At 36.4% G+C, this 27,748-nt stretch overlaps 1 protein-coding gene across 2 annotated transcripts in view; it reads left to right on the forward strand.

The window, feature by feature from the left end:
• The window catches only part of NNT (nicotinamide nucleotide transhydrogenase), a 101,330-nt gene that overhangs the window by 32,875 nt on the left and 40,707 nt on the right, over positions 1–27,748 (forward strand). For both annotated transcript variants that reach the window (XM_012507862.2, XM_012507860.2), the window contains exons 8-17: positions 7,696–7,829; positions 8,113–8,304; positions 8,865–9,018; positions 12,601–12,762; positions 13,943–14,053; positions 15,215–15,360; positions 16,793–16,988; positions 19,626–19,859; positions 21,216–21,376; positions 24,023–24,202. In XM_012507862.2, coding sequence (XP_012363316.1) covers positions 7,696–7,829; positions 8,113–8,304; positions 8,865–9,018; positions 12,601–12,762; positions 13,943–14,053; positions 15,215–15,360; positions 16,793–16,988; positions 19,626–19,859; positions 21,216–21,376; positions 24,023–24,202 — 1,670 coding nt within the window. The remainder of the gene's footprint in view (positions 1–7,695; positions 7,830–8,112; positions 8,305–8,864; positions 9,019–12,600; positions 12,763–13,942; positions 14,054–15,214; positions 15,361–16,792; positions 16,989–19,625; positions 19,860–21,215; positions 21,377–24,022; positions 24,203–27,748) is intronic.

Here is a 27,748-nt window from a genome sequence, read left to right on the forward strand (position 1 = left end):
TAAAGCACTTTTAAATTCTTTTGTAGTAACAAAATAATAAAATCAGAATGTGTAATACAATTTTATTGCTTCAATTTTTAAAGGATTTTAGTAGCTAATGTACATCTATACATATGTTGGAGAGAATTCAAAGAATGCTATAGTTTCTATGAGAATATATATTTTCTTATTTCTGCTACCATTTAAGTTTGGAGAATTCCTGTAACCTGTGAAACCATGGTAAAATCTTGACTAATTTTGCTTTTTATTTATACAGAATTTTGCAGCTATTTGAGAGGTAAATTATTAAGTTAATCCTTTCAAAATTTTTATAAACATGTTCTTTAATTATGAGGTAAAAGCTTGTTTTTAGGTTTCTTCTTTAAATAGATCTTTAGGGATTTTTCTAATTTTCTAAAATATGCTGTTGACTAATCATCTTTCATAAGTATTACATTTAGAAATATCTCAAGGGATCCAGTTTGTAAAAGCCAACTATTTGCCAGCCTGACTTTCTGGTTCCTTATACAAATAATTATGCAGACAAAGTTTTCCTGTGGTTCCAGGGATAAAGCTCACATATAAAGTACTCTGCTTGACTATTTAAGCTTGAGCCAGAATCTCTTTAGGCTCATGAACACAGCTTTCATATCTATGATAAACAGAGTACAGGGGTTGCTCTATGTACTATGGAGCCGACTAAATGAGAGACTCATTAGATAATGGATCAGTGGATTAGATGTTCAGCACTTTCTTGCCATATTCTATATTTTACATAATCTATTGTTTCTTATTCTCATATGCATACATATATGTATAAAAACCCTTTTGCTATCATTGGTAACATTTTAAAAGCTTAAGACTCAGTACTTTAACTCCATCAGTGATTTTGAAATGTTAAAAGAGATTTTGGTATGGATCCATTAGGATGCCTTTAGCTGCCAGAAACAGAAATTCTAATACAACCTGCCTTAAGGTAGGCGATTTCTTGGGTTCTGTTAACAGAACGAAGTCCAGTTATAGCTGTGGATAGGTGTGGGCTGGGACACTCTGACTGTGCACCTTCATGCTTTCCTCTCTGAGTTGGCTTCATCCTCAGTGCTGTGCAGAAGGCAGCAACAATTTCAGGCTCCAGTGTGTACAACACAATATCTAGAGGAGGTAGTCCAGTGCTGATGGTACCCTCTTGAAGAGCAAAAACAAGGAAACTTCTTTTTCAGAAATCCTTAGCAAATTTTCCCTCATTTATATTAACCTTGATTGATTTATGACCATTTCTGAACCAATCCTTGTAGGTAGGGCAATGAGATGCACCTCAGCTTACACCTGGATTTCTGAACCAGTCACTAATAAGGTGATAAGATTACCCTTAGGCCTTCCAGGGGAGACAATCATGGCAGAAAGGGAAGCAAACATGTTCTTCTTCACATGGCAGAAGGAGAAAGAAATGAGTGCCCAGTGAAGGGGGAAGCCCCTTATAAAATCATCAGCTCTCATGAGAACTAGCTCACTATCACGAGAACAGGATGGGGGAAACTGCCCCGTTGGTTCAATTCTCTCCACCTGGTCCTTCCCGTGATAAGTGGGGATTATGGGAACAACAATTCAAGATGAGATTTGGGTGGGGGCACAACCAAATCATATCACCTGGAGCCTTCCTGAAGTCTCCCCAGCCTTGCGGAACTGAGTCAATTAAACCCCTTTCATTTATAAATTACCCAGTCTCGGCCAGCAATTTATAGCAGCGTGAGATCAGACTAATACAAGTGGTTTCTGAGGTCATGTCTCCTGAAGCTTGTGGACTGGGTGGAAAAATGAAAATCAGCATAGTGACAAAAGGAGGAAATGGATACTGAGTAGATACTAACAATACTCAGTGCAACATTGTGTTGTTATAATGAAGCTTCTTACTGTGTAAATCATAAAGTTCAGCCTATCTTTCCTTACCTGCTCTATTTTACGTTTAGTCAATATAGAGACTACATTACATTAAAAACTGTCCTTGTCTGCCTAGTACATGTTCATGAGAAATCTATTTTGGTTTGGATTAATAGATTCTATAATTCGTATTATTTATTTGCTACCGTGGAGCTAAATATCTCATGTTCTTGTTAAAGCAGAAAGTTTTTTTTTTTTTTTTTTTTTTTTTTTTTTTTTTTTTTTTAGACCCCCTAATTTGATGCCTTACAGGCCAGGAAGTTAGGAATTTCCCCATCTGATTACATGCTGTTGAGTAATTCCAGTAAATGATGCTGGATGCTCCTTGGAATCATTATAAAATTTTGTGGTAAACCCATTTCATCTTCATGTCTTGTTTTTAATATTTTTAGTGGTTTCTTCTTAATTAATTAATTTATTTTTTCTTTTTGGTATGATTAAAGTGTGAGGGCTTGGTTCTTTTCCCATTAAGATAGAATCTGGGAATTTATTGATTTCAGATGATCATGTCAGGCCTGATTCATTCAAAAAAATACAATATATTACAGAATTTTCTGGTAAATCTTTAGTCTTTGGTATTTAGTTTAAGCTGTGTGACTCTTTTTGAATTTAGTGCTGTAAAGAAGCCAATGATATATTCTTTTGCTACATAGCAATGAGTTGTTAAAGCTATTTTTAGAAATTAGTAATTTTTTCTCCAGGCACAGATGAGAAAAAACAAAAAACAAAGCAGAAGTTAGTTTTTCTAGCAGCTCCTCATTTTAATACTTTTAAAATTGCATCTTAGTATTCATTTATTGAGAAAATACATGGTTGAGAAAAGATACTATGAATTCAATAACATTTAAAATGAATTTACGTGAATCACAGCCATATGTGCATATATCAATAAATAGTACACATGCATGAGGCAGTTTTTCAGTCTACAGTCAATTCATGGTGCACATGGAAATTCAAGGATGCCTTATACTAACCTGTGGTACCCTTAATCACTCCAAATAACTGCCAACCAATTGGGAAACTATAATTCAAATTTTTACATGTGTGCTTGAAATATCCAACTCTTCTAGTAATAAAATTGTTGACCAACCTTTGAATGTAGCCACTTTTAGTTGTAAAATATTAGACTCTAGAGCCTAAGTAAAATTTTTCTTCCTTCATCCACCTTGCACACGGGAGGCAGTAAGTAAGTATTAATTATGTCAATGAATGAATGAATATTTGAATGATGACTGTGAGAGCTTGACAGCCTACAGTTTTCTTGGCGAAAGTGTGGAAGTAAGTCCCTCTAAGAGGGAACTGAGTAACCCTTCCAGGGGAACTTAATGTCCACGGACCAGAAGGGAGCAAGAAATATTTCATAAAGTTGGATATCATGCCAAATCCTACACCCACAGTTGGTATCGTGTCAGAAAATATTTCTTAAAATTTTCTCTCCTTGTTAATTTTATTCTGTCACAATGATTGATTTTTTTTTTAAGCGGGCTGGTTTAGGAAATATAATGATCTTTTTGTGTATCTCATCTTTTGCAGATAAATGATAAAATTAATAGAAAAATTAAAGCCCAATTGGGCTTTAAAAATGCCTCTCATCTGCCTTCTTTTATTAATTTTCCTGTTTCTTTTGCAGTTATGTCTAAAAATACCCGATGTGCTTATTATTATTTTCTTTTTTATAAGCCTTTGTCAGAATGATGTGCTTATTTTGTCTTTTATTTCTAGGTCTTTCACCCAGCTGTCTCTGGGGTATAGAGGGCATCTCTTTATATTTGAAGAATTTGTAAACATTGGATATATTCATTTCCATGTTATACATGTAGAAAATCTGGACACATCTTCCTGTTTGTATTCCATGTTTAGTTATGCCCGTGTCTCCCTTTATTGTGTTTTGGTACACTCCTTGAAAGACTGCCCTAACAGCATAGCTTCATTTGTTGTAGAAGGGAGGGCAGGTGACTTTGAGTCAGGCTTTTCAATTGGTAAGTAAGTAGGTTGGGGTTTTTCTAAATTCTTCTAGTTCTCCTAGTACCAACTTTTAAACTGCCACTTCTTCTTGACTTAAAGGAGAAACTGGTTGTGATAATCCAGGAGTACTTTATTTTATCTTTAAAATAAAAATGATATGTGGCTTTTATTAGAGATGCTGTAAAGTACAAAGTAGAAAATAAAGATCACCTGTGATCTCTCCACATCATACTAAGAGTGAACGTTTTTTTCATTTGTTTTTACTGTTTTTATTGAATTTTCCATTTGTATTTATTGTTCACTTATCTATAGGATTATAGTGTTTTGTTTTTATTGAAATTTCTGTGAGCTTTTCATCAATTTTTGTCTGAGAATTGTAATATATACATTTTTCATATATATAATATATATACATATATAATATATACATTTTTCATATATATAATATATATACATATATAATATATACATTTTTCATATATATCATATATATTTATATTTTCATTTCTATTGATGTTTTCTCTTGTAATTTTCTTCATTGCTTTAAATTTAGGAAGTGCTTTTTTATCTACAGACTGGAGAGATATTCCCCAAGGTTTCCTTTTTCCTCTTTTCTTTCACTTTATGGATTGATTCTCTTCTTTTACAATTAATTCTTATCTTTCTAGAGTTTAACATATGGTATTAGGTTTGGGTAGATATTTTTTACCCAGGTACCTAACTAATCATCACATTACTTTTGTTCTTCATGGTGTAATGCTGCATTTATTATGCATTAAACTTTATTATATTAGGCTACCACGGTAAGGTAGTGTTTTGAAATTGTCTTCTCAGTCTTTCTCTCTCTGGATCTATTCTTTTGGGGTTTTGCTTATCTGGAGCTTTTATTTACTATTCTGCTTCTTTTTTGGCTTTATTTTTTTCCCTTCTGTTTTCAATTTTTATTTCTGCACTTTCCAGAATTTTCAAAAAATTAATCCACATGTGAGTGCTTGAAGGCAGCTGCACTGTTACATTCATGATTGTATTCCCTGTAGCCTTTATTAAAAACTTTTAATTTTAAAATTAAAACATTTGGGAGATAAGGAAAAGCACAGAGAAGAAAATAGTCTCACCACTCAAATATACCCTGGTTTTGTTAAATGTTATATGATATAGAATTTACTACAAACTGTATCGTATATGTAATGTATTATGTAATATTAATCTATGTATCTATAAATGAGAAACATTCATGTATATAAATATATATCTAAACTTACATACTATTTTGTTATGTGCTTTTTACTTATAATAATTCCATGTCTTTAAATTTTCTTGTGTGACTTAAGTAAAATTTTAAGCTCGTTATAGTGATACCCTTTGGTCTGTACACCAAATAAGTTAACCTATGTGAAAGAATGTGCTATTGTTTTAAAAGTGATTGAATTTCTGAGCAATAATAGGGACAAAACACCCAACTTATCTCTGTTAAGATGCAAACATGTACATGTGTTTTTCAAAGTTGTGTTAGCCACTGTACAGTTGTTCTGTGGAGGTTGAATGAGTGAAATCAGAGGAGATAAATGGGTTGTATATTTTGATGTTTCTAGGGAGCCTAAAAATGGTTTTGGCCACTTGATGTCTTGCAAAGTGGTAGCATACAGTCCAGGGACTGATCCTTAGCTATGGATGTCTCAGGAGAAAGAAGGAATCCCACATATCTAGGGCAGGAGAAATTAGTTAGATGCCAAATCAAATATGTGCAATCATTGGCCAAAGTTGGGTACAAATAAGGTGGGAGGAAAAGCTGTGCTAAACAATAGCTGGTAAATAGAGAAGAGGCTCTGGCCCTAGAGGGTGGGGATGGTGATGACAGTAAATACCTGGAAAGTACAGGTAGCCCTTTAAATGTGCCCCTCTATGTGGAGGCGGCCATGTAATCCATAGCTTTAAATCACTGGAGAGCCGAGCAGCATGACCTTTATTTTGGGAAGAGTCCTCAGATGGATGTGGTTTGCTTCCTCAGATTCTCATGGTTGAGTAAAGTTTAGTTAAGTATTCAAGGTGCCTTTGTTAGATTACAGTACGGAGGGTAGAGGAAAGGAATACTTTTGGATAATTTTGAGAAGTGATGAAACTACCAGCACTTCAGGGTATTGTCTCTGGGCAAAATGTCTCTTGATTGTTGCTCTGTCTTGGAAACTCAAAAGAAAGAACAAGATATCTTATAACAAATCATGTGGCAGCAAGCCCAGTGTGGCTGAAATAGAAGAAGGTCCAATGGTGCAGTTTTGAGAGGGCATGTTAGAAAAAGCACTTCACCCAGGGTGAGAGGCATTCAGTCTCAGGAGCCTTAGGATTTGGACTTTATCTCGAAACTATACAGTTTGTAGCAAAAATAAGGAAGTACTACATAAACACCTCACTTGTATCTTCACAACCTTTTATTTCCACATGTACTACAAATGTTATTTTTCCTTTTTGAATCAAATTCTATAAACACAGAATTGAAAGCTTTCAAAAGAAGAACTAAGGATAATCAGGCTGCTAATGCTCTGCTTTCTTTTTATAAAAAATATGTATATTTTAAAGAGATGGAGTCTCACTCTGTTGTCCTGGCTGGAGTGCAGTGGTGCAAAAATAGCTTACTGCATCCTCGAGTTCTGGGCTCAAGTGATCCTCCTTTCTCAGCCTCCTGGCTGGTTAGGACTATAGGCATGTGCCACCACATCCAGCTAAGTTTTTTTATTTTTGCAGAGATGGGGTCTTGCTATGTGGCCCCAGCTGGTTTGGAACTCCTGGGCTCAAGTGATCCTCCCCACCTCAGCCTCCCAAATTGTTGGGCTTACAGGCATGAGCCACTGCACCCAGCCATGCTCTACTTCCATACTACTAATCTCACAAGTTTATTTCCTTTATCTTTTGATTTAGGTATTTCCATTGTTTTATGAAATGTGAACACGATAGTATGCTGACAGTATAAGCCCCTGTTGGACATATTGATGTATATTAGCTCGAAAAGTCCTAAGGTCTGGGTTTTCATCTTCTATGTAAGAATTAGTGAACTTCTTAAAAACACATTGTGAATTTAAAATGTGAACTATTAAATGAGGAGAATGCACATCATGAGAACAAGGACTTTTTTTGTTTATTTACCACTGTATTCCCAGCACCAGGCATAGATAGGGCTTGAGTCACTATAGACACCAATACATAGTTGTTGAGTGGGAATAAAAGTGTGTGACGGAACTCCTAAACCTTTTGGAGTTGTAGGCATTTTTTTTTGTCTCTCCTCAAAGTTTTCTGTGTTAAATTAAGGTAAGTTAATATGATGTGTTAGAAAATCTGGTGACATATGTTAAGATAATTGGCAATGTTCTGTTTTGTAATTCATAAATTAGTATTAACTGTACTCTTGACATTGGTGACCTTTACGAATTGTTCAATTTGGGTGCATATAGTTTCCATAGTGGTTTATTATTATGCATTTTTAAGAAAACAGTCGAACTGTTTATCTCTTCATGAATGCTGTGGTGTATAAACTGGGTGGGGAGAGCAGTGCTGAGATTCTCATGCTGCGCAGACGGCAGGGCCTGCTTGCCAGCCACATGGCTTCCTCCTGCACACTGCCTTTGCTGCTCACACTCATCGTATTTTTTTCCTTAAGAGAATGCCCAGTCTCACCCATGCTATGGCCTTTAGGGGTCTCTTGGAAAGAGTTAAAATTTCAGATGTTAAATTCCTGAATGCCCAGAGACTACTGTAATAATTAGACTTTAAGGTGTTAGAAAATGATAATATAACTTGTGCTGCTTTCTTTGATTTTATTAGGTAAAAAAGCTCCAGTTTTATTTAATAAAGAAATGATTGAGTCAATGAAGGAAGGTTCAGTTGTTGTGGATTTAGCTGCTGAGGCTGGTGGAAACTTTGAAACCACTAAGCCAGGAGAACTCTACATTCATAAGGTATAGCAAGATGCATTTTCTATCTGTGATCACTTCTCATGTCTTGAGTTATGAGGTGGTGTTTATTTCTTTAAATATTTAGAGACATTGAGGCCTGAAATTTTAATATTAAAAATAGGCATATTTAAAGCTCCTGTTGAAATATGTATTTGTGTTTATGGGTATGTATATTTATAAAGATATATAATTTCAAAACTTTGCATTGAATATGAATGATAATTGTTCTAGAATGAATGTGAACATAGGGTGATAGACCTTTTTGACTATAATTTTGTTCATTTAGGGAATTACTCACATAGGCTACACAGACCTGCCCAGCCGAATGGCCACTCAGGCCAGCACCCTATATTCCAACAACATCACCAAACTCCTGAAGGCCATCAGCCCGGACAAAGATAATTTTTATTTTGATGTGAAAGATGACTTTGACTTTGGTACGATGGGTCATGTCATTAGAGGAACTGTAGTGATGAAAGTAAGTAAAGAGATCTATTCCTTCCTGTGCTTTTAATGTAAATTTGTTTTAGAATTTCTGTTTATGGAAGAATTCTATTTTGGAATTGAGACATATTTTAATAAGGTATTGGTATGCCAGCTTTATGCTGATAAAAATTATTTGTAAATGCAGAATGATTTAAAGAAAAATATTTCAAAGACTTAAAAGTACATGACTTAACCAAAAATATACACTGCTTTTGAAAAACAGAGAATGAACAAACAAACTGAATAAAGTAAAAATTGAACATTCCCCCCACTTATCTGCTTTTAAGGGTTTAATTTGCACTCTTGCATATATGGTCCTGTACACATACAAATTACATATATATGTATGCATATGTAACATGGATATCAGTATTTGTATACACATGTGACATATTTACGTAAAATGATGTTACAAATTATATGAATTTATATATTTACATAAAATTATATTTAAAAGAACAGGGTTTTAAAAAATAGTAAAGTATATTCTTTAAGCAATTTTGAAATGCTGTACTGACTTTTTAATACGTACTATTTTCTAATGTCTATTAGGATGGTAAAGTGATTTTCCCAGCTCCCACACCGAAAAATATTCCTCAAGGTGCCCCAGTAAAACAGAAGACAGTGGCTGAGCTGGAAGCTGAAAAAGCAGCTACCATTACACCCTTCAGGAAGACAATGTCAACGGCTTCTGCATATACAGCAGGTGAGGATACCATTTACCAGGGTTTAGTCTTGATTGTTTGATTTTGCAAGTAATACATATATATCTATAGGTATGTATGTAGCTGTATATACGTATATATAGATATATATACACATATATATCTACACATATATCTATATTTATATATATATAGAGATATATATGTATTTATTTATTTATTTTTTGAGATGGAGTCTCGCTCTGTTGCCCAGGCTGGAGTGCAGTGGTGCGATCTTGGCTCACTGCAAGCTCCCCCTCCTGGGTTCATGCCATTCTCCTGCCTCAGCCTCCCAAGTAGCTGGGTCTACAGGCGCCCACCACCATGCCCAGCTATTTTGTATTTTAATAGAGATGGGGTTTCACCTTGTTAACCAGGATGGTCTTGATCTCCTGACCTCGTGATCTGCCCGCCTCAGCCTCCCAAAGTGCTGAGATTACAGGCGTGAGCCACTGCACCTGGCCTGCAGGTAATATATTAATTGTCAAAATTAGTAAATGAAATGCTGTTGTCTTTTTTGGATTCCATTAGTAATCGGGCCTGACAGACTCGGTTTTTCAGCAACATGTTACTTGTCCCATCTCTACGGAATTGGAGATTACATTTATTGACTCAGTAAATAGAGGCACTGTGCTAAATACTGGAATGAAAGCATGTGAAATAATATGCAGGCAATAAACATTTTTCCTTTTATAGAAAACATTTTGAATACAGTCATTTATATATATACTAAAAATATACATATATGTATTTTTGAGACAGAATCTTTTTCTGTTGCTCAGATAGGAGTGCAATGGTGTGATTATGGTTCACCATAGCCTCAACTTCCTGGGGTTGAGGAAGGAAGCTTCTCACTTCAGCCTCCTGAGTAGCTGGGACTACAGGCGCATGCCACCACGCCCAGCTAATTTTTGTATTTTTTTTTTTTGTAGAGACAGGGCTTCACTGTGTTGCCCAGGCTCGTCTTGAACTCCTGAGCTCAAGTGATCCTCCTGCCTTGGCCTCCCAGAGTGCTGAGATTACTTTTATCTACATCAAATGTATTGAGAAGTGATGTATGCCATATTGTGATGGTGTTAAATGCATATAAATATAATTACTTTTTTTCTGTTTTTTTTTTTTGTGTGAAATATCAGTTGTGATTATCTGCACACATGGGTAAGACAAGGGAAGCAAAGTTTGCCTAAAGGATAAATACTATAAGGCTATAGCCCTTGAACATTTGACTAACATTTTAAGTTACTCAACTTGTAAAAAAATTCAATATTTTCATTTAGATCTCTTTCTTTATAATTTAACATAAATTCTTTTTTAAAAATTCATCTTCATGAAAACACTAAATAATTTATTGTAAAGTGATGATTAATATTCTGGCTATGCATTGTTAGAGGCTGAAATACGGATATTTGAGTTTAAATTGGTTTCTGTCTCAAAGAATGAATTAAAAATGTTTAGATCTATTCAGAGCCAAAACAAAAACAAAACAAAAGCAAACTATGAAGAATTAAAGACCAGCACCAGGCGCATAGAATTCTTGTAGAGTCATCATTCTCCAAATTCCCATGTGAGTCCAGATGTTTAAAGCTAAACATGTAACTCTCCTTGAATAAAGAGTAAGTCTCAGCAAAATGACTGAAAAAGCCTCTAGTGGTGAACACTGTGAGTAGATGAAGCAGTGTCCCTACTTGCACTTATTTGTTAAAAAAAAAAAAAGAAATGAGGTTATTGTGTTGTACATGGAACATATTATGAGTAGGATTGTAAATTTCCATTTCTCTTTCAGATTCATAAGGAATTGTAGCCAAGGCACATATAATGATTTATTTTTCTTGGTTTCTCTTATATTTCTTGAATCAGGGCATATTGCTTCTTAATATATATGACAGTGGCATATTCCAGTGAATGAAAGGATGAACTTATATGTGTTTTTCTTTATCTTGAACTCCCTGTTTCATATGAAAAATAAGCATTTTTCTTTTATATGTATCAGGAATGTATTTGAACAGCATCCTTCAAAGAATGTGATTTGCTTTCTCTTCTTTTGTCAGCCTTTCTCTTCCTCTGTTATACAGATATAGAAATATAGTCTGACATATGTTACTAAATATATTATAGAAAAGACATTAGTTTATTAAATAGTTGATAAGAAAACCTTCAGGTGTATGATGTAATTTTTATCATAGATGCCTAACACAAAGGACTGTGGATTGTGATAAGGTAGTGCTTCTTGACTAATGTGGTCATGATAATAGCTAGCATTTAGTGACTCCTAGGCATTGTGCTAAATACTTCACATGCCTTAGCTCATTTATTTTTATAAGAATTCAGCAAAGTGGGTATGTTATTATTTTCTTTTCCAGATAAAGACAGAGAAGGTTGATAATTTTACATACGAAGACACTGAAGCACAGAGAGGTTAAGTAACTTGCCTGAGATGACACAGCTAGGGAGCAGCAGAACCAGGATTCAAACTAGACTGACTTAAGAAAACATATTCTTACTCACAACCCTATGCAACTTCTCTAATTTTTAACTGGAAGACAAAACAGTGTTGTATCTAACTCTCTCACCAGATGGTTAATGGGCTATGCACTGGAACCTTGGATACATGATATGTGGGTAGGAAAATAAATTAAAACTACAGTCATATTGAATGATGTAATATAAAATTAATGTCAATCCCTAGATATTCCAGTGGTGCCACTTCCAAAGTAATAGTTTACATCAAGGAAAAAGGTACCTTATTCAGGAAAGTTAACTTCTAGTTCCCTGGTCACCCACTGTCATTTTCTTTTTACTGACCACTAGGTAACCCTTTCTTCTGTTGCAGAACAACTGTCCACATGTTTGCTATCAAGGAAGGTGATAATTAAAGATGTATGTTCAGAGCTGTTTGTATTCTGCACATTCTTAATTTAATTTGTATTTTTTTTTCCTTTTCTTTGTAAAATCCTGTTTGCTGACTTGGTGTTGAGGCTGGAGCTGACTGCCCTGGCCAACAGTCCAGTCCAGATTCAGGAGCAATTGCAAAACTTGTGTCCCGGGTGGGTGGAAGCCATATGTTTTGGGGAGGTGCTGGAGTGAATGAAATTCTTCCTACTCTTTTAAAACCCCTATTCCTCAGCCAAATCTGAGAGTGACATAAAATTGGCCTCATAAAAGTCTTGTCTTATAAAGGTTATGTCTTGCCCAAGTAGAAAATGCTTTGGTAGATCCTCTGTAGGCCTGTAATCGGGAATAAAAATGCTTGTATAAACACATGTGGCATTGTCAATAAAAGTTAAAACAGGGAAGAGGACAAACTACACAGAGGAAAATGTGCAAATTGTTATTAAGGTGACTCATAAATATTACTAGATCTTTATAGCTTATTTTGGGGGGGTGGTCAGAAAGTTGGGTTTTGTCCACAGTATTCCTCCATCCCCCCACTTCTCATCTGTCAAATGTCTAAAAAATCTGCTCATTACTGGCAAGGGAGTGGAATTTAAAAGCATTGACTATTCCACATATTTATGTATGTGCTTTTAATCTTACTGAGATAACTGGATGTCAGCTCACACACACTCTTTACTCTCTTTCTCTAGGTCTCACAGGGATACTGGGTTTGGGCATTGCGGCTCCCAATCTAGCCTTTTCTCAGATGGTGACCACTTTTGGCTTGGCTGGCATTGTGGGCTATCATACCGTCTGGGGAGTGACCCCTGCTCTCCACTCACCACTGATGTCTGTGACGAATGCAATCTCAGGTTTGTTCCTCTCTTGTTTTTCCTCATCTCAGGTTTTCATAGGCTTACTCAGCTCTAGGAGGACTATCAATGACGTTTATAAAGTGTGTTTTCAAGTTGTTTTGCTTGGCATCTGAGTCATCTGCTTTGGTGATCTAAGGGCTCCCAGACTCCGAGAGGGTATGGGATATGGGCCTGCAAACTAAGAGGCTGTGGGAGTGTGTCAGCTCTTTGGGCTGCTCTCATTTCAAGCAGTGCAGAGCCACTGTTATTTCTTCCAAGTTTGATTCTTTTTTTTTTTTTTTTTTTTTTTTTTTAAAGAAAAGGATTCCACTGATAAAATTTGAAAACCAGCGTTCCACAGAATCATAGTTGCAACATCCTATAGGGCTCTCCTTGGATTCAACTCAACATTCAGCCTAGCAAGGCTACAATAGGCCCCATGTGGCATCAGGTTCACCATGAAGCTATGGGACAGGAAAACACAGCTTTCCAGTGAGGTGGCATCAGGCATTTCTCTTTGGTGCCAGTCTTTTCAGCAGTTCATGCAGCAGTCCATGTGGTTGCCCAGGATCTATTCTCTTTGTCCCCTAGCAATGGGTCAGACGTGAGGGAATGAGTCCTACATTGGACAAGCATGGGAGCTGTCCTGGCTTGAAAGCCTCAGTGCCAATAGTCATCTTTTATAACATTGCCATAGGCACAGCTTCGAGGATCTCTGCAGGGAACATGTCTAGCTCTAAGAGGTGCTGTAGTCAGGAAAACCCAAAGCTAGGCATCCCCAGCAGGCATTTACAGTTCATGAATAGTTTCTTCTAGTTTACATGCAAATTATCTATCAGGGTCACTTTTTAACCATAAGCAATGTTGTCTATAACATTGGTGGATTTATATCTGTATTAGAGGAACATAGCTAGAAAGTTAAAGGAAAGTCCAATTCCAATGCAGAAGGAGAAAAGGTTTTGTTAACCCTTTTCCCACAGTAGTAATTTCAGTGAGAATGTTGTGAAGGTATGTTGTCAACGGTCTGCATAAGGAAAATTGTTTATTTCATTTTAATGAGGGTGTAAGAAAGCTGCCTTGTTTTTTAATATTGAGAACTTTACCCTCTATGAATCTATGTATGTGAAGTACTTCAGCTATGATATTTGATTTGGTGGTGTCACTATCACTATTCACCATGTTAATGCTTTCTTTCTAGGGCTGACTGCAGTTGGTGGGTTGGCACTGATGGGAGGACATTTGTATCCTTCCACAACTTCTCAGGGCCTTGCTGCTCTTGCCACATTCATATCCTCTGTCAACATTGCAGGTATGTTGTTGTCAGTGAAAGGTCTCAGTACTATTTTCAATGGAGACATACAAAGCGAATATAAATCAATATAAAATAGACATAATTGTGCCTTTAAAAAATATTTCACTCAGACCGTAAATGCTCTTTGTGCAGGAAAATTAGTTGTTTTGCCCATCTGTAATTTTTAGAAACTCTTGATAAAAGAACAATCCCCAGTTCCCCAAAACAAACCAACAAAATGATGTCTTGCTACAAGTTAACTGGAAAGTTATTGAATGCATAATTTTGAAGTAAGGTGGGTTAGAGCTATCACCATAACATCTATAAATTAGTATTATTTTAGATAAAATTTTAGTCTTTTGCCTTATCCCAGCCAGGGTTTGTTCCTGGAAACTGAAAGCCTAGCACATCACTCATGTGTGAGACTCATTTGATGCTATTTTGTAGCTAACAGTTCTTTAATGTGTCCAAGAAACCCGGTGCCTGTTGATATGGTATTTTTTTCTTTTATAATTAATTATAGGGTTTTACAAATGTAACAACCTACTAGGAAAAGAGACCAATCTTTGATCTTTCACATTCTCAAGCTTTTTGAATGGCTTTTTTTTTCTTTTAGTCATGCAGAAATAGTTTTGCATTCTGATAGCAAGTTTTCTTCCTGAATATATTTAGTGTTTTTTTCCCCCACCTCTCTAATGGAACTGGCTTGAGTAATAGAATGACTTTAAATTTTGGCTGGGCGTGGTGGCTCACACCTGTGATCCCAGCACTTTGGGAGGTCAAGGCGGGCAGATCACCTGAGGTCAGGAGTTCGAGACCAGCCTGGCCAACACGATGAAACACCCTCTCTACTAAAAATACAAAAATTAGTCCAGCCTAGTGGCCTGAGCCTATAATCCCAGCTACCCGGGAGGCTGAGGCAGGAGAATAGCTTGAACCTGGGAGGCGGAGATTGCAGTGAGCCAAGATCGTGTCACTGCACCCTAGCCTGGGCAACAGAATGAGACTCCATCTCAAAAAAAAAAAAAATTTGAGGTTGCAAAATGTTACTTTAAATTATATTTATTCCTAGGTGATAAAGATGTGCTTAAAATAGAAAAATTGTAGCACTTTAAAAAATCATGTTGCTTAGTGAGCTCAAAGAGGTACTATGTTTTTTATTTCCTTTGCTTTGCTAAGGTGGCTTTCTGGTGACTCAGAGAATGCTGGACATGTTCAAGCGTCCCACTGACCCCCCAGAATACAACTACCTGTACCTGCTCCCTGCTGGCACCTTTGTTGGTGGATATTTAGCTACCCTCTACAGTGGTTATAACATTGAACAGGTAAGATGCTCTTTGTAAGTTTTTATATTTACCACAATATTTTCGTCTCTATTAGATTTAACATTGTTGGTTATCCTAATTCAAATTATCGAGCAAATACAACCCTGTCAAGCAAATACAACAATAACCCTAGAAACATCTTGGTCAAACCGAGCATTCTCTTCCCCTAAGGATCAGGACCCTGGATTCTAGAGACAGATTTTTCTGGTAACTGAGTTTAAATATGGGTTTATGTCTTTGTTTCGATACATTTTTCCACATGTAAAAGGAGTTAAGGTTATCAGTATCTTCATTATGTATCTAGCTAGATTGCTGTGGATTTATAATGAAACAATACAAAATTTGAAAAATTATTATTAAGTACTATTAGTTCTTTTCCTATTCTTCCTCTACAAATCCAGCACATCATCTCTTGCTACCAAGAGATGTTATATATTCATAAAAAAATTCACACAAAAAAAGGATAGTTTAAACTTAATGTTGTATAGAAAAACAGAAATAATCCAGCTGGACTTTGAAAGTTCCAACTTGTAATATAACAGACCTTCAACTTTGTTCTGAACTCCGTATTTTCTATTTATTTTCAATGGCTGTCTTTTAGTTTCTTCTGTGTTTCCAACATGCAGTATTTATTGAATGAACAATTTTTTTTTCTTTTGAGAAGAGTTGGAGCAGTGAGTCAGAAAGACCTTAGCCTGAATTCCAGATTTCCAATTTACTGATCATTTGCCTTGGAGAAAATATGCAACTTCTTTAAGCTTTGATTCTCTCTTTTGCAAAATGAGGATAATGATTTTTCCCCCTTGTGGATCTCATGAGACTGTGACAACACAAATAAAACATATGGCAAAGCCCCTGGCACTTAGCTCAGGGGTTGGCTCTTTTACAGCATTTGGTCAGGTTTAGTATTTTTAGATCCAATAATGACTTCATTTAAATTCAGGTACTTTTTTTTTTTTTTTTGAGACGGAGTCTCGCTCTGTCACCCAGGCTGGAGTGCAGTGGCGCGATCTCGGCTCACTGCAAGCTCCGCCTCCCGGGTTCATGCCATTCTCCTGCCTCAGCCTCTCCAAGTAGCTTGGACTACAGGCGCCCGCCACCACGCCCGGCTAATTTTTTGTATTTTTAGTAGAGACGGGGTTTCACCGTGGTCTCGATCTCCTGACCTCGTGATCCGCCTGCCTTGGCCTCCCAAAGTGCTGGGATTACAAGTGTGAGCCACCACGCCCGGCCAAATTTAGGTACTTTTATGTGTATTTGTGCATGATAGCAAATCCAGAAGAAACCAATTTATATAAATGGTATAAGTGCAAATACAATATAAGTATTTAATATGTTAATATTCCTAATGGGCAGGAAAATATCTTGAAATCTCTAAGCTAATAGACCAAAGGCTTTAATAATCTCTCTCTCTCACTTTTCCTTTGAAAAGATCATGTACCTGGGCTCGGGTTTGTGCTGTGTTGGTGCCTTGGCTGGCCTCTCCACCCAGGGAACAGCGCGTCTTGGCAATGCACTGGGCATGATTGGGGTTGCTGGAGGACTGGCAGCCACCCTCGGAGTCCTAAAACCGGGCCCAGAATTACTAGCTCAGATGTCTGGAGCAATGGCTTTGGGTGGTACCATTGGTAAGCACTTGTGGGCTTCTGCCTTTATGTGAACTCCAGTTTCTCAATATATATTTCTAAGGTCCATATTGATGAAATAATTAAATTATGTTCATGGAAGTTGCTTTGGTTAATATTATTTTGGTGGAAATTCATCCCAGTTGGTGTAATTCTCATTGAAATACATTTTAAAACACTGAGTAAATGCATCAACTGAGTTAAAATATCCTATACTCAATTCTTATTTTCCTTTACTGACTGTGTCCCGTTAGCTGATAATGGAATGGGGGATTGGAATCCTTATGTATGTACTATACATAAGCTAACTTTTGTTCTGCTGGGTATAAATAACAGCCAAAGATTCTGCTTCATGGACCTGTTAAAAATGAAAAAAAAAAAATGTGGCAGCAGAAAAACCACTGTTTTAATTTTATTCAGTTGTGTGCTGGATTGTTAAATTTTCAGGAATTTTTAGGCTGGGCATGGTGGCTCACACCTGTAATCCCAGCACTTTGGGAGGCTGATATGGGTGGATCACTTGAGGCCAGGAGTTTGAAACCAGCCTGGCCAACATGGTGAAACCCCGTTGCTATTAAATATACAAAAATTAGTTGGGCATGGTGGCGTATAACTGTAATCCCAGCTTCTTGGGTGGCTGAAGCATGAGAATCGCTTGAACCTGGGATGTGGAGGTTGCAGTGAGCTGTGACCATGCTGCTGCACTCCAGCCTGGGTGACAAAGCGAGACTCTGTCTCAAAAAAAAAAAAAAAAATTTTTTTTCCAGGAATTTTTAAAGTTGATTATTAAACACAGCTTTATTAAATACTAAATTACACAAACTTAAATGAATCAGAAACAAAGGTAATAATATTAAAAACTCATAACTTTCTAATTAATTTACTAGGTTTTATTATCTATGCTCTTGAGGTTACTTATATCTATTGTATGCGTATAGAAGAAATACTGTGTATCAGTGGGCTGTGGTACGTCTCTTTCCAATTCTCCATTCAATGACATCACATTGGTAGATTGAAATTTGACTTGGTAGCAGTATTGCAGTGTGGAACTAAGCAAATGCTACAAATCTGGGTTTGATTTATTGTTTTGTTTATTGTCCAGACGTGAGAAAGTGATGGAGAAAATGTTAATGTTGCAGCTTAAACTTCAGATGTTTTGACTGTGGCTATGACATTGTAAATAGCACAAATAATTGAGCAAATAATCTTCCAGTATTTGAAAACTATTATCAGATTCAGCAATAAAGTCACTCATATGGTTGATAAATGAGTGAAGTTCTCACATACATTCTGTTGTTTTACTTTCATCTTACTTATTAAAGTAAATAAAAATATCAAACAATGTTCCTGTTGGAAGTATGCTTATTCATCAGTTGCAAACACTAGGTTGGCTACAGATGTAAGAGTTTAGCAAAGATCCATAAAAACATTCTATGAAAGTCAATTTGTCTACATGGAATTTTCAATAAAGAGCACTGTATTTCTTATTATTTGAAAATTGTGTGCTAGCCACCTTTATGTCAGTTAAAGCTCATGTATTTGTATGTGCATGTATTTTTTTCCCCTGGAACTGGTTATTAAATGTTTCCCAGTGGAACACTGGCTTTAGGCCTCCTTTTATACTTCCTCAGGAAAGCTTTGACTCTTTTCTTGATAATCTCTGGGGAAAGGGACTTGAAGGAAAATGTTTGCGCTGTAGGTTCATGGCAGGAAAACCTTTAGACATGATCTTAGCAAATATTCTGAGCCCCACTCCTTCTGTATCACCTACCTATAGACATGCAGTTCCTTCAGAGGCTCCTAATTTGGGTATTTACTGCCCAGATTTTTGCATTTCTTTACCTTGGGACTTTGCTCCCACCCTACCCACCTGAAAACCAAGGTCTTCTTCATGTTCCAGGTGTTTCTTATGTGCTTAGGAGCAAGCACTGGCTATAGAGAAGAGGGCCTGGGTTGTAATGGGGAGAATATAAGGGAATTTGATTAGAGATTTAGGTAGTCTGAAGCAGTGTTGGCTAGGGGAAGGTTGGGAGTTTGTGACGGGAAGAGGCACGCATTGATGCTGGGTGTTGGGGTTCATTGGAGTTGGGTCGTGCTTAGGTGTGTGGAGAAAAACTGTTGTTTTGAAAGGGTATACAAGTTGAGCATCTTTAATCTGAAAATCCGAAATGCTCCAAAATCCAAAACTTTTTGAGTGCTGATATGACACCACAAGTGGTGAATTCCACACATAAATACTTAACACAAACTTTGTTTCAAGCACAAAATAATTTAAAATGTTGTTTAAAATTACTTTCAGGCTATATGTATATGAAACATAAATGAATTTTGTGTTTAGACCTGGGTCCCATTCCCAAGATATCTTATTATGTATATGAAAATATTCCAAAATTTAAAAAATATTAAAATCTGAAACACTTCTGGTCCTAAGCATATCAGGTAAGGGATACTCAACCTGTATACAGCTAGTGCCCTTACCTTCTGTACAGCCCCTGTAGAGAATATTTAGCCCGTACTAGGAACTAGATAATATTTATTTGTAATATTAATGGTGGAAATCCTTAAGGGTGATCTTTGTTGTGGTTACTTCTCAAAAGTTTGTCAAGTTTTAATTTATTTTTGACCTTCATTTTGTAACAGGATTGACAATTGCCAAACGCATCCAGATTTCTGATTTACCTCAATTAGTTGCTGCTTTTCACAGTTTAGTGGGTTTGGCAGCTGTACTTACTTGCATAGCCGAGTACATTATAGAATATCCACATTTTGCTACGGATGCAGCAGCAAATCTCACAAAGATCGTGGCCTACCTCGGCACTTACATTGGTGGCGTCACCTTTAGTGGGTCTCTCATTGCCTATGGAAAATTGCAGGGTAAGTGATTCAGCGTAACATAGAGGTAAATATCTATTGTTTAGGGCATTTAGGGATCCATTTTAATTTCAGAAAATACATTAACAGGGTTGGGTGCAATGGCTCATGCCTGCAATCCAGCACTTTGGGAGGCTGAGGTGGGAGGCTCTCAAGCCCAGAAGTTCAAGACCAGCCTGGGCAACATAGCAAGACCCTATCTCTACTTTTTATAAAAAATAAAATATTACTACTAATAAAAAAGATTAAAAAAAGAAAATACCTTAACAGTAAAACTGTTAGGTGAAGAGTATTTGTATAGCACTCAGAAATTGTAAGAGTTTTTTTCCCCCCATCCTTCCCCTTTATTGATACTTAATAAGTCTCATAAAGCTTTGAAGCTGTTTCATTTGCAGACAGCTAATGGAGGAAATTAGTGAACAGAAATTTGCATGGAGGGACTAGTTGACTTTTGATAATACATGTGAACTAAACAGCATCTTCATAATCCTTGGTTAGAGATGACTGTGTAGAATTCACAGAAATGAACTTTATACATTTTCCAAAATAGAAGCTTATTAAATAAGTTTGTGTGAGTAGTAAACAGTACTTATTTTGAAAACAAACACACACTTTAGGACTCTAGCATGACAACTTTTGCTGCTGGTAAAGTCAATCATGAAAATGGAAGTGGAGAAAAAACCCTCCAGAGGCTGCTGTCAGTGTTTTTACAAAAAAGTCTCTAGAGAAACTAGTTTGTGATTTAAAAACATGGTCTTGCCTCTCAGTAATAAAGTCATGAAAATTAAGTGGGGAACTTCCATGAAACTTGAAAATTATAAAAGAACTTCAAGTCTCAAACATTCTTATCTCATGCTTTGCCTTTAGGAACAAATAACAAGTTTTCTTCTTCCTTGGGCTCAGTTGATAGAATCCGAAATACTAGTGTGCTAGGATTCCATATTGAAGTTCTGTTTATTTATTTTTACTTTTTTATGCTTTATTTTTGTCAGAATTCTGGCATGCATGAAGCTTTAAATAAATGAAGCCACACTTAACAACTTCCGTATTGGTCATACATGAGAAAATAGCTTTTTAAGATTTCATGACAAAGTGGAAAGAAATTGTTTTGTGATCAAAAGAGGGAAAAGAATAGTGAAGTCGAACCATAGTTTTTCTGCCTCTATTCATGTTTATTATGTGTAATAATTCTAATTTGCTTTTATGTTTCATATCTGGTGATATAAAGTAATATTTTAAATACCATGTTATTCTAATGTTAAATTTTGGTAGTTTAGGATTAAAAGACACACTTGAGTGTGTGTGAGGGGGTTTCTTACAACACATTCTGAATTCTAACTACTATGTGCTTGGCTCTAGGTCTCCTGAAATCTGCCCCTCTCCTACTGCCTGGGAGGCACTTACTCAATGCAGGCTTACTAGCTGCTAGTGTGGGCGGGATAATCCCATTCATGGTGGACCCAAGCTTTACTACTGGCATCACCTGTCTGGGTTCTGTGTCTGCTCTCTCTGCTGTCATGGTAAGAAGTCAGAGATTGAAAAGTACATATTTGGTGAAGAACTGGGAATATTTTGTTAGATTAAAGTGTAATCATATTTTTATCTCTTCAAGAACCTTGATGGAATAAAAATGTTTAAAAATTATGTCACATGTTCATGTTTTTAGAATCTGGAAAACATAGAAGAGTGTAGGAAGAACATTATTCTTTCTTGCAACTTAATTGTTCATTTTAAAGTTGTCACATGAGACACCTTTATTGCTCTGGAGTCTTTTCACCGGATCAATGTGTTGGTGAACAGGAGCTTAAAAAGGCCAAGGGTTTCAATGTATTAGGTGCCTACTATATGATAAGCCCTACAAAATAGTGCTTCAGGGTTTATACAATACAAGTCAGATAGTCTCTGCCCACTAGTTGCTCTCACATCATTGGAAGATATGACACGAAATCAAATAAGTATAAAATGAAATGCAGGCCGGGTGTGGTGGCTCACGCTTGTAATCCCAGCACTTTGGGAGGCCGAGGCGGGTGGATCACGAGGTCAGGAGATCGAGACCAAGGTGAAACCCCGTCTCTACTAAAAATACAAAAAAAATTAGCCGGGCGTGGTGGCGGGCGCCTGTAGTCCCAGCTACTTGGAGAGGCTGAGGCAGGAGAATGGCGTGAACCCAGGAGGCGGAGCTTGCAGTGAGCCGAGATCGCACCACTGCACTCCAGCCAGGGCGACAGAGCGAGACTCCGTCTCAAAAAAACAAAAAAAAAGAAATGCAGTTAAAAAACCCTGTATGCTCAGAGTGTTCAGTGAAGCCTTTTATGATAGGTTCGGCCTTCCTCTTTCTCTGCAATTTTTATGTTTAGTATATTGAAACACACAGTAGTTTTTAGTTGTCTGTATGACAGTCTGGCATCTTATATCAATGTATGATGCTGTTTCATGCAGTGCTATTACTTACTGTTATTCACTGTTAATCACGTTCTTTCAGTGTGTAATCTGTAGGCAAGGTTTATATTTAAGTTAAAAAAGTTATCTACAGTGCCTAACACAAAGTTAGACACATAGCAATTGCTTATGAAATACTTACTGGCTCCTTGATTCAGAAACATCTAATTTATAGTGTAAAAATGATACTTATTTTTGTGTGATCATGAGAGTTAGGTCATGATTTTAACACAGAAACTTTAGAACACTGAAAAGTAAATTAAAATCTCATCTTTATATTCACACTTATGGTCTAATTTTATTCTGGCTTATTGCACTGGTTTTTGTTTTAAACAAAAGAAAAATAATTTTGATATTTTTAATCTAATAAAGCAGAATAGGTTAATGAAGTCTCAAAATAAAAGATATACAAATGTGACTGGGTGCCATGGCTCATGACTGTAATCCCAGCACTTTGGGAGGCCGAGGTGGGTGGATCACCTGAGGTCAGGAGTTTGTGACTAGCCTGGCCAACATGGTGAAACCCCGTCTCTACTAAAAATACAAAAATAAGCCGGGCGTGGTGGTGTGCGCCTGTATTCCCAGCTACTTGGGAGGCTGAGGCAGGAGAATCGCTTGAACCTGGGAGGTGGAGGTTGCAGTGAGCTGAGATCATGCCATTGCACTCCAGCCTGGGTGACAAAGCAAGACTTCGTCTCAAAAAAAAAAAAAGAAAAAAAGATATACAAATCTAAAACTTTAAGAATTGTTGTTTTTGGGAAGCAGTGAATATGATATTTAAAGGATTTATTGGTTCTATGAGAATGTCTAAGACAAAGTATTTTTTGAATTTATTGTTTTGCTTTTGGCTTAAATGAGTAATACATGAACATGCTCTCATTGTAACAAACAAAAAAAGGTAAAAATATGTGAAATAAAAAGCAAAAAACTTTTTCCTTTCCTGTGTTGTAATTTTGAGTTGTATCACAGACATTGTTAATGATACATTATAGACATTTTGGATATTATGTTATAGTCCTTCAAAGGGTATTGATTATTATTTTTTATTTATGTGTTTTCATAGCCAGCTAACTTGGCTAAACTCAAATTCCAAATTTTGACTCCCTTATGGTGGGTGGTGGGGGGCAGCTGAAATCTATTGTTATTTTATCCTTAACAGGATTGCTTGGAGTCTGTCTCACATATGTGTAGTTCAAGAGTCATCCAGAGATTTGAGTAGAATTTATAAACAGAAACTGGGACTCCTTCTCTCTAGCCTGCTTCTTTGTGGGATTCCCCTTATTACTTTCCAGCTGCCTTAGACATCTCAAATGCTGTCTTCAGGATCTTCAAGCCAGTAGGACTGTGGGCTTATATTTTGTAATTTCCTTAACTGGTACCAACAGGGGATTGCCCTCAGTCTAAAGCCGTAAAAACTGGGAAATTCACTTAGTGTCATTATATTTTTCCAAACGTAGACACTTCTCCAGTTTCTGCCTGCTTTTCATCACTGAGAAGTGTTTTTTTTAAATGTAGGGATTTTTTTTAGGGGGGTGGGTGGCTCAGTGTTTATAGTTGTTATACCTGTGGAAGTGTTGGTCAGATGGGAGACACTTATTATCAGAAGTGGAACTTATATGTAAATATATTAATGGGAAAGCTAGAATAATTAAGGAGCAAAATGTTAAATGTCAGAGGTTTTATTTTTATGTTATTGATTTTGAGTTCTGATTTGATTGTTGTTCTAGGGTGTGACTTTGACAGCTGCTATTGGCGGTGCTGACATGCCCGTCGTCATCACTGTGCTGAACAGCTACTCAGGCTGGGCCCTGTGTGCAGAGGGCTTCCTGCTCAACAACAATCTGCTGACCATCGTGGGTGCACTCATAGGCTCGTCTGGTGCTATCCTGTCATACATCATGTGTGTGGTAAGAAACAACACATACATGAAACAAAAGGAAATGGCTTTCTGAAAACATGGATGTGCTTGTCATTTCTTTTATTAGCCATAAAAATGAGTATTGTAGGCTGGGCATGGTAGCTCACGCCTGTAATCCCAGCACTTTAGGAGGCCAAGGCGGGGGGATCACGAGGTCAGTTGTTCAAGACCAGCCTGCCCAAGATAGTAAAACCCTGTCTCTAATAAAAATACAAAAATTAGCCGGGCGTGGTGGTGGGTGCCTGTAATCCCAGCTACTTGGTAGGCTGAGACAGAGAATTGCTTGAACCCAGGAGGCAGAGGTTACAGTGACTGAGATCATGCCACTACACTCCAGCCTGGGTGACATAGTGAGACTCCATCTCAAAAGAAAAAAAAAAAGAGTACGGTAGCTTTGAATTCTCTTCAGCAGAAATAGCAGAGTATTTCATTTGCATAAATTTCCAAGACTGCCTTTAAGGTACCCAGCTGTAAATAATTAGGAAAATTAAATAGAAAGATGAAAATCTTCTAGTGCCTCTCTCCATCTGGAGATAAACAGGTAAGATTTTGGTTTATTTCCTTATGTATGGCATATCTGTGTATTTACTTGTCTGACCATGTTGTATATTGTCCTACATTTAAAAAAACTTATATACTATATTGTTGACTTTTTGTCATTAAAAATTCTTTTAAAATATTATTTTAAGAGACTTTATCCTGATCCATCATATGGATATACAAAATTTATTTGATTTGCCCTTAATGCTATACCTATGAAGTTGTTTGATTTTGATTTCTCTTTGTACATATCTTTGACATTTCAGATTTTTGTCTTAAGATAGATTCCTAGAATTTATAGGCTCATTATACTTATAGCCATGTTTCTGGAAAGGTTGTCCTAATTTACACTCCCGTTGGTCATCTGTGAGAGTTTCTACCTTAGAAGTTTTGTGGTCAGCATGATGGTTTTTTAAAAAAAGAACAGAAAAAAGTACAACACTAGTACTTCCTAGCTTTTCTGTTTGTTTCACGTTCTCTTCTTGATGGCAAGAAGATGTTCTGTAAATATTATAATTAAAGGTTTGAGCAGAACTTTTTTTTCAAATTATAGATGTTATTTTCTAAATAATACTTTTGGATAACTGTTAAAGTACAAGTATGAAACTAAAAGCAGAACGTGATTTTACACTAATAAATAATTTAGACAAGAAAGGGATCTGTATTAGTCCATTCTCACACTGCTGTAAAGAACTACGTCAGACTGGGTAATTTTTGACGTAAAGAGGTTTAATTGACTCACGGTTCCACAGGCTTAACAGGAAGCATGACTGTAAGGCCACAGGAAACTTACAATCATGGCAGAAGGTGAATGGGAAGCAAGCATATCTTACCATAGCGGAGCAGGGGAAAGAGTGAAGGGGGATGTGCCACACACTTTTAAACCACCAGATCTCGTGAGAACTCACTAGCATAAGAACAGCAAGGCGGAAGTCAGCCCCCATAATCCATCACCTTCCACAAGGACCCCCCTGTGGCATGTGGGGATTACAATTCGACATGAGATTTGGGTAGGGACTCAGAGCCAAACCATATCAGATACTTACTCTACCTTCATTCTTTTATTATAATATTTTAAAAATCTCCCTTATTTTACAACTCAGGATTTTTCGTATGATTTAATTGAAAATCTCATTGTAATTTGGAAGGCTGAAGTATCTTTTCATAGTAAAAAATATTTTTGTTTCTTAGGCTATATTGCAAAACAAAGGAGTTGATAGCCCAAATTCAAAACAAGCTAAGGGGTTTTAAAATTAAATCGCCCAAATTACTTGGGGAATTTGGAAAGGTGAAGGTTTATGTATCCTATTTGAAAAGTATCAGGCATTGTGACAGAAGGAAGAAACATTTGTGAAGAAGAAATATTTATGAAATTGTACTAGAAATACAGTTTTCTGTAAAAATAAACTTTTAACCCTTAGTTTGATTTTGCTTCTGTTGATGAATTTGAATGACCAGCAGGGGGCAGCAGATTTCCATTATTACTTAAACTTGCGGTTTGTCAGGAAGTGGCTTTTAAAGTTAAATGGGAGGATTTGAAGGATTTGAATGTTAACAAAGCCTGTGGCATGCTGATATGGGGAGAGGAGGGAAGAAGACTTGTATCTAGTTCTTGAAATGTCAGCATAGGTAATTTCTCATTTTATCCTTTTTAAAAAATGGTTTTCTTTAGGTTTTTAAATTTATGAAGAGTATTCCCCACATTTCTGTCTGTGTCTCTCTCATTACTCTCTTTTTCCTTCTTCACTTAGTGTCTTTTATTATTATTAGTTATACAACCATAGTAAGTCTTACAGTAACTCTTCTGTAACACTAGAATAAGGTAGTAAGAGGTACTTGTTGAAAGTACTCTCTTCTACGTGTTCTGCAATTATATCATCTTTCTCTTATTTTTCTTATTCTTTTATTTTTTTGATATGTTTTCTCTAGGTCTTCTATTTCTTTTGTTTCCATTTCACTGCCACAGGCATGCCATTTACCATCAGCATTCCATAGATATTTTGTATTCCTATTCTGTATATAGAACTACCAAATTATTCCGATAGCTGCCTGAGGCCATAAATATCATATTGGGTCAGATTAATAATTTGGATTCAAGAACAGTTGAAGTTTTAATTAAAAAAAAATTCTGACCAGGCGCCATGGCTCATACTTGTAATTCTAGCACTTTGGGAGGCCAAGGCAGGTGGATCAATTGAGTCCAGGAGTTCAAGACTAGCCTGGGCAACATGACAAAACCCTGTCTCTACAAAAAATATAAAAGTTAGCTGGGCATGGTGGCACATGCCTATAGTCCCAGCTACTTGGGGGGCTGAGGCAAGAGGATCACCTGAACCTGGGGAGGTTGAGGCAGCAATGAGCTGTGATTGTACCACTGGACTGCAGCCTAGGTGACAGAGTGAGACCGTGTCTCAAAAAAAAAAAAAAAATCCAATTAGTTAAAGATGTTTAATGTAGGAAATTTGAAAGAATCAGAAAAGGATAAATAAAAAAATAAAATTACCTAAACTTCCATTACCACTTAACTGTTAACATTCTAGTCTTTTTTATATGAATATGTTTAAATATATTCTATTTAATATATTATGTAATTGTCTAACTTAATTTTAATTAAGGTTTAATTAATGTTTAATTTTCTAATAATTTTTAGCTCCTACTATTATAGCACACAGATATTACCATAATCTATTTATTCAAATTCATATTAGTTGTTTTTAACTTTCTTTTTTTTTTTGGTTGCAGTTTTCCTTCTTATACATCTTTGATTATTTCCTTAGGTCCAGTTTTTATAAGTGCAATTACATGGTCAAAGAGAGTAAGAACTTTTTGTTGGCTTTTGATATTGCTAAATCGATCTCCACAAAGGATTCACCAGTCAAAGCTCTTACCTGTGATGTGCAATGTGTTTGTCTTACTGTATGATCTCTACTCCTAGGCATTGTTACAAAACAAGTCAGAAACCAACAAATACAAGCCTGTCATATTTTTTGATTTT

This window comes from Nomascus leucogenys, chromosome 6 (genome assembly GCF_006542625.1).
Source record: "Nomascus leucogenys isolate Asia chromosome 6, Asia_NLE_v1, whole genome shotgun sequence".
NCBI classification, from domain to species: Eukaryota; Metazoa; Chordata; class Mammalia; order Primates; family Hylobatidae; genus Nomascus; species Nomascus leucogenys.